Genomic DNA, 13,926 nt, shown 5'->3' with positions numbered 1-13,926 from the left:
AAGCCGGGTTAAAATATGCATTTCAACCATATTTTATTTACATCTAGAGCAACAAAATCAAATCCCATCTCCGTCACCCTGGAACTGCACACTTACTCACAATAGACCATCATACATAAGCTGTCCTATAAAAGATATGATATATGCTGTCATTATTTAGTCCGATTTCTGCCAAGACAGGAGTGACTGAGTGAAGAGGCTCATAAAAGCATTGATATTGGGATGAGTTTTTATGAAACTACTCCCTATAAACTAAATGAACAGCTGTCAAAACAAGTGACCTTGAATATGAAAACTCCAGGCTGGCTGGTCCCCATCAACGTGGCATAAAAACTTCTCCCCCCCAATCTCACTTTTGCTGTCCACCGCAGCTGCCTGATGAATGCCGAGGTGTATTTCAAAAGACTTCCTAGAGGCGTGGGGAGCCATCAAAAAAAAAAAACTGAGAGTGAACTCTCTTTCAGGGTTCAAAAGCCTTATGAAGACCAATTTGGCTTTGAAACATGGGGACGCTTTAGTATGAAAACCCAAAACTGCCTCATGTATGCTCACTTGGACGGGGATTGCGAGATGAAAGGGAAACGTGGATGAGCACACTGGTCCCTAACAGCGTACGTGTCTCTATCTGAAGAACCACAAGGTAGGAGACATAACCAGTGAATGTCAATGAGGGAGGGAAGGATAAACAAAATGCTCTCAAGTGTAGCCAGGTGTCTTCTTCTTTTTTTTAATGTGGATTCAGAGAAGCTTTAAATAACGCTCTCCTCGGGCAACCTTTTCTTTTTTAGATTAAGGAGTGAACCCTGCTGTGCAGTCACCTGAGGAGGTCTACGTGTCCCTTCATACTGTGAGACCTGTCAACGCGACCATTCCATCATCCTGCCAAACCACAGTTAAAAGTCAAATTTGTCATTTGAAGTCATTTGTAAGTAACTTGGTTGGTAAGATCTGCCTCCTACCACAGACGTCACTCTCCATTAACTCTGAGCTTCGTATTTTAACACAGTTCCACTCAGAACACAATATTTGTAATGGCAACGACATCATTTTTGTAATTATGCTTATGTACACCTTCACAGTGGTTTTGAAAAGACACAATGAAGATGTGAGTGCAGACTTTCATCAATTACAGCCTTTTTTTACACAGTCTACCATTTTCAAAGGTTCAAAAGTAACTACACAAACTAACAATTTTAGATTGAAGTTGTCTTTTTAAATACTTGATGAAAGATTCTTTGCAGTCGGTTTTGCTCAACAAGAATCCAGGTAGGTGAGAGAAGTGAAGAATTTATTCTAAATCAGTCTCTAACCTCTATACACAACTACACCGATCAGGCATAACACTATGAGCACTGACAGGTGAAGTGAATAACAGCGATTATCTCTTCATCATGGTACCTGTTACAGGGTGGGATGTGTTAGGCCCAAAGTGAACACTTTGCCCTCGAAGCTGACGTGTTAGCAGCAGGAAAAACAGGCAAGTGTAAAGATCTGGGCGAGTCTGACGAGGGCTATGTTGTGATGGTTGGACGACAGAGTCAGAGCGTCTCCAAAACTGCAGCTCTTGTGCGGTGTTCCCTGTCTGCAATGATCGGTGTCTATTAACTGTGGCCCAAGGAAGGAACAGTGGTAAACCAGCGACAGGCCAAGGCTCACTGATGCACATGGAAGGCTGACCCGTGTGGTCTGATGCAATAGACAAGCTGCTGTAGATCAAATAGCCCAAAAATGTAATGCTATTTCTGAAAGAAAGGTGTCAGAATATACAATGCATCGTAGTTTGTGGTGTATGTGCCTGCATAGCTGCAGACTAGTTAGAGTGTCCATGCTGACCCCTGTCCACTGCTAAAAACACCCACAATGCACACGTGAGCATCAGAACTGGACCACGGATCAACGAAAGTGGCCTGGTCTGTTGAGTTACCTGCACCCTTTTATGGAAACATTGACACAAAGCAATAGGATTCAGGTGCAAAACGAGTTTGAGGTGTTGACCTGGCCTCTGGATTCCCCAGATCTCAATACAATCCAGCATCTGTGAGATCCACAGAGGTCCCACCTCACAACTTACAGGGATTTTAGGATCTGCTGTTAACATTTTGGTGCCAGACACCACAGCTCAATTTTGATATTTTAAATTCACTTATCTCCCCAACATCTTGCAGCATTAATGTTAATTTCTGGTTGTTTATCCAATATGCTTTTTGGTGTAAAAGCATATCCTGTGATGTTCCTTTTAATGTGACAAATTCAGATTTTGAATAGTCTTATTTAGTGTATCGCTTTAGTGAAAGGTGGTAAATGTGTTAAATTCATCCTACGAGGGTGTTAACACATTTCAAGGAAATCCCACATACAACTATAGCCGCTGATGCCCAATTCAAAATTGCATGAGATCCTGAAATGATGCTGTTCAAGTACTAGTAGATATATTAGGGCAGATGGTAGCAAGATGTCTATAAAAGACAAAAACACTCAAGCTGATTAACATGATGTGCAACCAGCCAAATTGTAACCAATGCTGGGATTTTATCCTTTGGGTCCAAAGACAAAATGAGAACATTTAAGGGAAATCTCTAAGGTTGTGTGGAAAGCCTTGAGCAGTGAAGTTTCTTCACTGATGTGCAGATGCCTCCCACATACTGGGAGATGCACTATGTACAGTTGTGAATTGAAGTTCAGCTGGCAGGGGAGTCGAGGTGCACGGTGGGGAGCAGAGGCCCCGAAAAACACAGAGGAGAAGAGAGCGAGTTTGGGAAGTCATTAAGAGTTTATCTTCACCCGCTGACGGCAGCAGTCAATTATCACTGTCATTAGAACATCGTAATTGTACCAGCGTAGTGTAGAAACAGGCTGGAAATGTTCTCAGCTCAATTGGACACTTCACTTTAATTTGAAATTCTAACTGCGGCTTCATTGTAGCGAAGAAAATGTCCCCAGGTATTTTGTTTTTTCAAACACTCTCCGTGTAGTAGGGTATAATCTGGCACAGACACCGAAATTATCTCTGAGGGTATGTTTGTGCTACTTTTAGCACTGTTGTGGAATTTATTTCACAGAGGAGTTGGTGTGTTTTCTCTATATATCCATGTACCCACAAGTAAGTCTGCAGCGCCAGGTCTTATATGGGGTTTAGAAAGAAAAAAAGTCAACCAGTAACTAGTATAAATGGTCATATTTGAGCTCTAACTCATACTTAAACATTTAATTTTTATGGTCTAGTGCTCACCCTACAGTCACAGTACACAGGAATGATCCTGGGTTCAAGACGGGGAGGAGTCACAGACCACAGCCTCAGGCAGGTGCAAGCTAGTCTCCTCCCAGTGCCGGTCCCAAGCCCAGATAAATGGACAGGGTTACATGAGAAATAGAATCCGAAGTAAAAACAGTGCCAGTAATTTTTAATTGCCCAGTTGCTGGTTGTGCACATCCAGCGAACACTGAGTATTTGTGGTGTTTAAGGTGATGAACTCAAAAGGAAATAAAGATAATGGGACAGGATCATAGCACATCATCGTTTCATGTAGAAAGGGAGATTATAAAATCTCTCAGAAATCACAGTCCATTCGTCTTATATAACATAACTCCTGAGTCCATCCTCTGTTTGAATCAATCTGTTTTAGAGTTCCCTCCTTTAAGGCCACGCTTCTTTGAGTTTTCTTTTGATTGGCTGCCCCTCTGTAACAGGAGGTTGGAAGTGCAGGTGGGCGGGCTTACATGCTCACAGAGAGAGCTGTGTGCCTGAGGATACAAAAATGTGGGAAAGCGAACATTGTGAAGCCTGAGCTTCTGACTTACAGCTATTACCTTTACAATTACAATTTTATGCCATATTTAATCTAACATTTGAGCAGCATATGTGACTGAGAAGACGATCCTCTTCAAAGAAACAAACACAAAAAACTCTTTATACAAAAAACTTGATTTAGCAGTGACTTGTGTGATGAGGACTTTTTTGGGAGACAATTTATAGGAGCAAGATTAAGTCGTTGCAAAAACAGAAAAAGCTTGAAACAAGCCTGTGTTGAAGCAGCTAACGTGTGTAGCAACAAACTTCTGTTGCACCGGTGTTCAACTGGAAAAATTCTGAAAGCATAAAGACAATTAAGTGCGTAGGTGTAAATTTCTATGCACACACACAAAACCACACACTAGACACTGCGGTGTCTGGAGAGTAGAGATAGGGCTGTCTCCATCAGCCTCTCCACCTACCCAGAGGACCTAATCAGTCAGTGAATACACGTAAAATGGAGGCTGTCATCTACCTCCAGCCCAACAGACTCCCCGCCGACACTTTTCTCCCACTGCCAGCCTCTAGAGAGCAAAAAAAAAGATGGCTCTTTCCCAAAAGCTCCATCCTCAACCAAGATATCCTACATCATGCATCATATTTTCTCAGCTGCCGAGTTTCTCCGTCCTCTTTCTCTTTGTCCTGTTTAGTCTCATCTTTACAGTTAGATCCAACTACTCATATACCAATTTCTGTTTTGTTTTTTATTGCCTTTGTATTTCCAAATTTCATGACTTTTGTCCCAAAGATAGCTACATGTTTTCAATTTCATCTTAACATATGATGAAAGCGCCTAAGTGTCTCTTTCTTCGCCTTTATCTCGAGCTGACTTCACTCCTTCCTGACATGTGCCAGAGAGAGATGAAAATCAGGGTAATGGAATCCACTGTGATCCTGACACTGCTTCCGGGACAGAACAATTCATCACTGCAACAACCCTCAACTCAGCAGGAAAGAGGCACATAATTGGGTATCAGTGGGAAACGCCTTTTTGCATTGGGAGCAACCAGAATCTATGCTTGGATTTTTGGATTCTTCTGTCCATCCAAAAGAAGAACAAAATTCCATCAATCAAATTTACAACTCGACAGACTGGCGACCCACCCAGGGCGTACCCTGCCTCTCACACAGAGGTTGCTGGGATAGTCTCCAGCCCAATGGCAACCCTGAATTGGATAAGCGAATGAAGATGGGTGTCTGGATGGTCATCCAACTTTATCGGCTTACACTGGAATGCCAAAATTATAAAGGAAAGCCAAGTCGATCTTATCCCGTTTTCCACAGTCACGCAAACTGTGCATTACAGTTGTTTCGCTTGTCATGCATCTGAAAACGTGTGGGGTAATGATTCATTCATCTGAGGACAGGGACTTGTTAGCCTGCTTATGGTTCTTGCAGTGAGCAAGCTCATGCCTGTGAAGACATCTGTCAGCATGCAGATCAAAGGTAACTGTAATGCCTGACAAGCTATATAGAAATTTAAAATACACTACTGCATATTTGAGGTAATATTATTCCTACGCAGCACTTAACTGCGTTTGAAGAGACATGAATTTTTAAAAACAGTCGCTCCAAATCACAACAAATTGACTGCAGGGTGCAGATTAAAGCCTGGATCCATCTGCAACTGTTGTAGGTGTCAAGTGTAAACAGGACATGAGTAAAAATCACCACCCTGGGGTTGCACGTCTCTGTCAACCAGTCAAGTTTTGATTCATATCAGTCCACAATCATTTAATATATGCAATACGTAGAGACTGCAGGAATTTAATTGGTGGGACCGAACCAACTGCTTTCAGGCATTGGTGTCTTTGAATTCCAACTCAGTATTTTTTTAAAAAATTCATTTTAGTGTTGACATACTCAAGATTTGCAATGTAGACACTCTCAAAAACAATAAAAAATTCATGAGGAAAAACAGATGTGGATGGTTTGTTTCTTTTTTGGAGCTCCTCTGAGATTTTTTGTTTTGGAGATTTATTATTCTATATTTTAGATGGAGCTATGTAACTGCCGTGGCCACTGTGGGCCTGCAAAATGGGTGAGTGCTAGAGCCTGTGAATACCGGTGAGTGTGTAGAAGCAGTTGAAAGGTGGAGGACTGAAAGGATAATAAAGAGAAAATGGAAGACTGTGAGGGGTAGTAAAGGGAGTAAAAAGAAAGGACGGGAGGGTGATTTAGTGACTCAGAGAACTGACAAAGAAAGCAAGACAAAGGTGAGAGAGGTAAAGGAAAGAAAGGGAAGTAGAGGATGAATGAATGAAGTGAACACATAACCTTCAGCGAACAGCTGAGAAGCTCGTGGGCGTGAGTGGTTAGACGTGAGCTGATTGGGCTGTATCGGCGCACATAGCAGGGAAAAGACCGGTGTTTGTTTGTCCTTGATTTTATTTGCTTTGTGTGTTTATTATAAACAGGGTGAGGTTTATTTAATGATCCTAAAAAGGGGAGAAAACAAAGTTCAGAATATCTAAGGAGGACTCGCATGCTCTCCAGTGACCTAATTAGACTTTAGCCAACAGAGACACACAATTGGTAAGAAAATATCTTTTTTAATTCTCACATTAAGTATAATTAATGTTTCACAGAATGAACACAATTATAGCGTAGTGGTTTATACATTCACCTAACAAGCAGAGAGCACAAGTAAGTCTGATCCCCCGGAGGAAAGACAAATCCCTTTGTGGTTGAGTCCCAGAGGCAGCCGGAGTTACCTAAAGAAATCTGCTAAATCAAACATGCAGAGCCGCCCACTGTGGTGACCAACTTGTGAATAAGGGACCAGCCAAAAGTAGCTTTCACAGCAAAATAAAACACATAGAAAGTAGAAATCATTTATACAGTGTTCCAGAAATCAGGTGAGTGCAGATGGGTATGTATCCAAGCTGCATGTAAACCTAAAAATGGTCATTCTTAAGCTTTAAGAGGCCAATAAAACCATCCTGATACATGTATTTCTAGGTACTCTTGCCTTAAAGCAGCCACGTCCATCTCTGACGAACATTTTATAAATACAATCCGTGTTGAGTTTAATATTTCAACAGAAACTTGAACTGCAGCGGTCCCTGTCATGGCTGGAGGAAAGGCTGTATGTGATGAGCTGAATGCACCGAGGTAGTTTTAACAAAGATTAAACCGAGCTGCCAAAGCATATTACTCGAGCCACCTGGTGAATGTGCGAGTTTGTCAAAACTTGACGCAATTGCGCCTTAAAAGGCAAAAAAAAAAAAGTCTGCCTGTCCTTAAGTGAAACGTAATGATATGCCGCTTATAAAAAAACAGAAACAAAACAAAATCACTCAACTCAGATAAAATCCTTTTCAAAGCGGGCATATAAAGCCATGTATCCATTCATTCCCTTGCAACCTTTTACCATTTTATTTACCCGAGCCACTGAACGAAGAAAATGTACTACACACAAAAGAGTCATTCAAAGGAAATCTTGCGAACCATGGCAACCTCAGTGCCCTATTATGTTTCATCCCAATTGAACGTCTTGATCCGTGTTTGGCTGACATCCATTTTATGTTGTGAAAACACAGCTGACTTGTGATTATTCACAATATGTAAAGATGTCAACTTAACTGCAAGTACAACAAAGTGCCTCCGACAACAGCACAAAGCGCTCCCCCTGCAACGGTGATGCAATCATCCTTTTCCACATTTTCAAGCCGTCATTTCTCCGGGGGGTGTGACGCACCCCCTCCCCTACCCCCCTCGTCAAAAAACAGATTAAAATACATCAAAAAAAGGGGATTAAAGAATCTGCCGACACTCCTAAATCCTTCAAAAGGCGTCCGACTCTATCAAAGGATGAGTACTATTAAATATGAGGCGACACATGTGACACGTGAAGGGTGCCGGTGTTCAGTTTATAATTTCTGCCACTGTGGGGAGGGGAAAAATGAGATTTCAGTGAAGCATGATATCAAAGCAAAGCAATAAGTGGCTTTTGCCATCTTTATATGCCGGAGTAACCTATAGGTGACAGAAAGAGAGAGAGTGCACAGCAGAACAGAGGTGAAGCACTTGATTTGGCTGCCTCATGTACATACACAGACGTCAGATAGGAAAAACAAACCAAATAGGCTCCAAGACAGTGAGAGGGCAAAATAAATTCTCCATTTTCTCATTTGGGGGTTTCCCTGTTAAGCGGCAGTGAGGTGGGGCTCACCTCAAGCGATTCTTAAAGAGGGCTGAGTTCAAAGCGTGCCGGTGGGAGGAGAGACGGCTGCGTGGGAGAACAGCAGACAGTTAAGATGGGATTTCTCATTACGCGCGTCTCGCTCTGTGTCCTGGCTAACACTGCTGTATACCGCTCACTCCTTCTCTGCCCTATAATTTCTCTCACTCCCCCCCCCCTCCTTTTCTCTCTCGCATAGACTCAAACTGAATGCATAAGATTGCGCCCCACTAGGCCACATTCCCCTTCTCTTTCACCTGAGCCCTGCTTGTGTTTCCACACTATCTGACTGTGCACACACAGAGGCTAAAACACACACAGACAGACTGGATGACAAAGCGAGAGCAAAGAGGGAACACAAGGCAGAGAGATCTTACCGTGTGTACATGAATGAGAGCTCAGAGCTAGGCTATGAAAAATAACAAATGTTGAAACTGAAAAAAATCCTTTAAACATCTCTCTATATAAATATATGAAACAGGACTTTTAATTGTTTTATTTCTTTACATACAGTCATTTTTAAATAATTCCCACGTCAGCTGAATGATACGAAACAGTCTGAATTACTTCACTGCATTTTAAACAGTGATTTCCTTCAGATTGGTTACATTCCCGTGTGTTCTTCTAACCGTGTTTTGTCTTTCACTGAATCTAAATACTGTTTCCACCTTCACTTTGTGCATATAAACAAACAGAACTGAAAAAAGTCAGGTAGCGGAGCCCATCAGGGCAAAGAGGTAAAGCGGGAGAGCGCGGCGCTGTCGTGATTGCGTCGCTGTGTGGAAGTAGACGCTTTTGCTCGAGAAGAATGAGCAGCACGTCCCCTTGCAATCAATCCCAGATATTACCCCGGTATTTGTCAGATATGCTCCCTGCCACGCCAGCCATCCGTGACTCATTCCGTCATTACATCGGAGAGGTCACGCCCACTCCACCCCTGCCTGCGCCATCGTTCCAGGGTCTGATGGCGGCCTAATGGCCTGCTCTCTCTACACTGCAATTAACCTTTTTATTGGCCACCTGCCAGACAGCTGGAGATACAGCAGTGCGCGCGCGCGTATGGGCTTATGTAAGCGCGACCATAAATGCGTCTGTGTTTATATGCACATGCACAGTGGCTGAAGCTTTTAAGTCTATAAATTACCATGTGAGCAGCGAGCCCCAGAGCACGCATGTGCACGTGGGCCTATAAAAGCTGACAGATTTCACCTGCTACTCTCGTCAAATAGAAATTGATTGAATCTAACATCCCATCATGTTTGACCCAGACATCTTGGAACAAGAACTAAACACGTCCGTTTTGCATTATAGGCGAGCGCAGGGGGAGATATTATTTGTACTCCAGGAGCACCTGTCTCCCACCCCTGTCGCTGCTGGAGTAGAAGTAAATGGCAGCTGTAAAAATGATTCCAATTAAAATGACATTTCTGTAAATATGTCATCTTCCAAAGTTTCATCAAATCTGTGCCACTGATGCCAAACATTGCATAGTTAAAGCTACCCCGTGGAGTTTTTGACTTATAGTAGCACAAATCCCTGTTTTCAAAACACAAAGACGGGCGTGCATGCAACAGGGACGGGTGATAATTCGCGTGGAAACACTGTAATGTGCCAGCAAAGACTGTATCCTAGTAAATGTGCACACAGTGTAGATGAAATTGGAGGACAAAGTGCATTCAGCACATTTGTCTTCATGAAAATAAATATAGATCTAATTTGTCTGTTCACAAGGAAACTCCACAGAATCATTTTAATGCTGATATCTTTTATTTGACCATCCGATGTTTTATTTTAAACCCTGCTGCACTCTAATAGTATTATATCCTTTTCCCAAGGGAAGTCGTATCTGCGAGATCTCGTCTCACACACAGTTAGACCGCGAGCTTTTTGAGTGAAGGAGAAAAAAAATCTTTTCGATCTCTGCAATGCTAACATACTGCTTCATTACTTTGCAATTCAAAAACCAATGAAAAGTAACAGAACGGCAGGCGGACAGTAACTTTACACAGGCGCTCGCTGTCTGAGAGGCTCGCTATACCATTGTCAACAAGAGGTCTCTGTCGAGTGTCTTTAAAATGTGGCGGAGCACGGCTGAGCAGAAAGCACACAGTAAATGCATTCTGTGGCTCCTGCAGCTGCAAATTGAATTTTGGGGCATGACTTGACTCAAAACACCTAATAATCCCACGTCACTTGCTGTTCCCGAGCTGAACAAGGTCACACTGTACAGCGAGTAATGAAAAAAAGACCCTTTTTACAAGCATTTATCCAAATGCATTCAGGCTCCGGCGAGGTGAAGAAATTTAAAGAAAAGAAAGCACAAATGGCCGAGCACCTGAAGGACAAAAAACCCCCCAACAGAATAAGAAAAATAAACCACAAAACCCTTTCATGTATACGGACGCCACATGTCTGTGCACATATAGCATGCAGTGGTGAAGGGGGGAGCATAGCAAAGACTGACAGGTTTTAAGTCACTGCACAAACAGCTTTTGTTTCTTATGACGTCTCATTAGCCCTGACAAAAAGTTAAAGCTGGGATTATCTAAACCTTATCGCCTCATTTGTCAATCAGCTTTTGAATGTGCACACTCACTCTGATGTGACAGCCAGCACAAGTGCAAACACGTGTTGGGAGTTCAGCAGGTCTATAAAGCACTTGCTGGTAAACACGTAGTCTAGTCAATGCTTTTCGGCTCCATCCATAATCTCACAGTGGCTTTTGAGTGATCAACAGCTCAACAGTAACTACAACACATTTGAAAGCATAAACCAGAGTTGAGTTTGGACTGTATCACATGCTGGCTATGCTGATTAATCTCGCAGTCCTTACCTGCTACAGAGAGGCGTGCCGTGCGGCTGGAAATGGATCCCAGGTTCTCAATGGTGGCAACACACTGATAGGTTCCTTCGTCTGGCTTGTTATGTTTAGAGTGGACCACATGGCTGAAGAACAGCGTGCCGTCGGGCAGTATTTTTCTCCTCTCGTCTGAAACCAGGCTCATGAAGGTGCCGTCTTTCTTCCATTCGATGTGTGCCGGCGTGGCTGCGTCGCTGTGTGCAGAACAGTTGAGGAAAGCGGAGTTCCCCCGGATGGCCAGCGTGTCCTGGGGCTCCACGGTGAACCAGAAGGGGCTGAAGGGCTGCACTGCTGAAGCTGAGGAGCAACAGAGGGGAGAAGTGAGATGTCAACACAGAAAGTTACGTCAGGTCCACTTTTCTCTGAGCGCTAATGAAAATTAGCGAAATTCTTGCTGCTCTCCAGCAGCTTATCTGTGGGCGATGTGGCTTGAAGATCACACCACAATTATGGGGGCAGATTCATTATCAAGGATGCATTGCTCAAGTTTCCCCAGATGATCATTCTCTATCATTCTAAACACCTGATTAGCTGTGTATACAGTGGATTAAAAAGTCTGACAATTTGAGTTAGTGCTCTATTTCTCGTTTTTACATTGATTTTATTCTGAAAGTTCCTGCAGGAAGTGGTAATATATAACACTGATATAACACTGATGCTTCTTCTGGCTGGTTGCCAGGTCGCCTCCATTCTTTATCCACCAAACTACGCCACAGCTATTCACACTTCTTGTTAGTTGAAATGTGAACAGTGCTGATATTTCTATACAAGTTACTCTAAGAATTTTATTCTGAAAGTCCAGTCTCTTCAAAATAAAGCACCTGTATGTAGCAGGTGGTAAAAACCAATCACAATTTAACACGGTCAGATCATACCAGTGTATCCGTTTTGATTTCACTGATTCCAGCATGGATCTTCTTTCCGTAAGCTTCAGCTTCTTTATCGGATTACTAATCAGTAATCGAGTGTAACTACTATCAAAGATCAGTAAAGAAACATGCTTGCGGTTAGGCTGCAGCAGAGGGTTGATGAAAGGTGCGAAATGCTTGCAATCACTCTAAATTGCACAACACTACTATCTGCTTTTTCAGTTCGGTCACAGCATATCCTAAGAAGTCGCTGACATCAATGGCGTGTTTCAATGCTCACTCTAAAAATGACAGAACACTGCAGGACTCCAAGTGCCCCAAACACTGAATGAAGTGTTCCCGAACCAAAACATCTTTTTGTTCATTCTATCTTTCAGCCAAAGTGCCTCGGCCTTATTCCAGAGCCTCAAAGAGGCTTTTTATTATGAAACCACAAGCCTCGCTGGAATTGGGCAAGAGGAACTGACAAATTTAACCAAGTCTAGCCTCCCTGGCAAGTTAATATCACGTCTTGCGTTATCATAAGTACAGTGTGCGGGGAAGGAGTAAACACGCAGGAACGCGGCTGCCATTTCCTTTCCTCGAGCAGAAATGGTAACATCACATTGACATGAACAGTGCCAAAGTGAGAGTAAGTAAAATTGCTTTGCATTCACCTCATCCATTATTCAAGCACTCCCACTGTAAGAGTCACACTGTGGTATTGTTTAGATAAATAACACCAATTATCAGTTCTGCAGGGATGGGGCAGAGCTTGAAAAATAATTAAAGGGGTATGAAGGTATTTTAATAATTCAACGAATGGAGTGAAATAAGTGGCTGAGTGTTAAATGCAGTTTAAAATATGCCTGCTCTCTTCCAAGGAAATGGCATGTCTCCGGGGGAGAGGGGAGAGCAGAATGCGATAGAAAGAGATGAAGACAGAAAATGAGAGAGTAGTGTGAGAGCGAACGAGGGATCCTGTGCCAATAGTTCAGCTATTTAACTACTAGAAGATAATTTCTCTACCTTGTGGCGCCCTAGCGAGAGATCCAAGATTGAAGTAATATAATGCATGGTCCATTATGGTGGCAATATGAATGCTTGCCCTCTGTGCACTTAGTTGTCTTGAAAGCACAAACAATTACAGAGAAAATACTGTTGGAAAGTGACTGAACTAAATAGAAACAGATGCAAATAAATGTAAGCCGTTTTCCCACTAAACTGAGCAGTCAGACCCCACACTAATTCACTGATGAGTGGACCAGAATACTGAAGAGGAAGTGTGCCTGCATTCTGTCTCAGTGTACAGCAGGGACCCTGAACAACTGAATTGAGGCCTGATATACGAGCACAGTCCCTTTAGAAAGATCTGTGTTAGCAGTTACTTTACAGATATCCTCCTATGACTGCTCTGGCGCCATTTCACTGCAGTTGCGGAGTAAATTCAAGCAAAGAAAACTTTATTAGGCTGGGTAATGCACAGAGTGCGCAAGAGCTCAAAACATTTTGAAAATCCCTCCAGGCAGAAGTGGAAGTGAAATTCAAGTGAATAAACAGCAGTAATGAATAAAATATACAATGTTCTAAACTAGCCCAAAACATTTCTAACTGCAGCTCTTAGGAGGCAAGTGAGTGGCTTCTAATTAGACTGAAGCAAGTAGCTAATTTCAGGAAATCAACAAATTCACAGCGAGCCTGCTTACATATTGGGCAGAATGTGACAACACTAGCAAATGTGTTTGACTCATGGTGTATAGGACAGATGGAGAGAGACTTGAGGGAGGAATTCGTCACTCCAGCGGACCAAAAGCACCATGACATGCTTAATCATCTCTGCATTACACTGCTGGAACAGTTGGGTGTGTGGGGCTGGGCAGCTCGTCTGTGCCCAGGTTTGGCTCCCCTCCAGTCAAAAGACCATCTTCAGCTGCTCTCTATCTGAGGGAAAAAACTGAATGGGCTTGAAGGTCCTACAAGCATCCTATCAGAGTCAAAGCAGCTGGCTTTAGCAGCTTTTCATCCCAATCGCAGAAACAGTAGGGGAGGGCTTAGCTTCGGCTCTACTTTTGAGAAAATGGCAAACCATCTGCATTCAGCTGCAGACACAACAACCAACGTCTGTGCACTGGGATGAACCAGGGGTGTAAGGAGTTTGATGGCAGGCAATCGGCTTTTTGGCAGCATCTAACTAATCTTCTGTTAGAATCTTTGACTCATTAACACCATTTCTGCTACTAATCTC

At 42.9% G+C, this 13,926-nt stretch overlaps 1 protein-coding gene across 9 annotated transcripts in view; it reads right to left on the bottom strand.

Annotated features, from left to right (window-relative positions):
- Positions 1 to 13,926, bottom strand: part of neo1a (neogenin 1a) — a 152,923-nt gene that overhangs the window by 84,252 nt on the left and 54,745 nt on the right. For all 9 annotated transcript variants that reach the window (XM_086293365.1, XM_086293401.1, XM_086293375.1 and 6 more), the window contains exon 2: positions 10,807 to 11,130. In XM_086293365.1, the coding sequence (XP_086149491.1) occupies positions 10,807 to 11,130 (324 nt within the window). The remainder of the gene's footprint in view (positions 1 to 10,806; positions 11,131 to 13,926) is intronic.

Source organism: Aulonocara sp. 'chitande type north' Nkhata Bay, linkage group LG1 (assembly GCF_057382095.1).
Source record: "Aulonocara sp. 'chitande type north' Nkhata Bay isolate Kocher_YH1m ecotype deep benthic linkage group LG1, A_spYH_male_GT1.1, whole genome shotgun sequence".
Lineage (NCBI taxonomy): Eukaryota > Metazoa > Chordata > Actinopteri > Cichliformes > Cichlidae > Aulonocara > Aulonocara sp. 'chitande type north' Nkhata Bay.
Note: the sequence above shows the minus strand (reverse complement) of the source record. Positions and strands in the feature narration are given on the sequence as shown.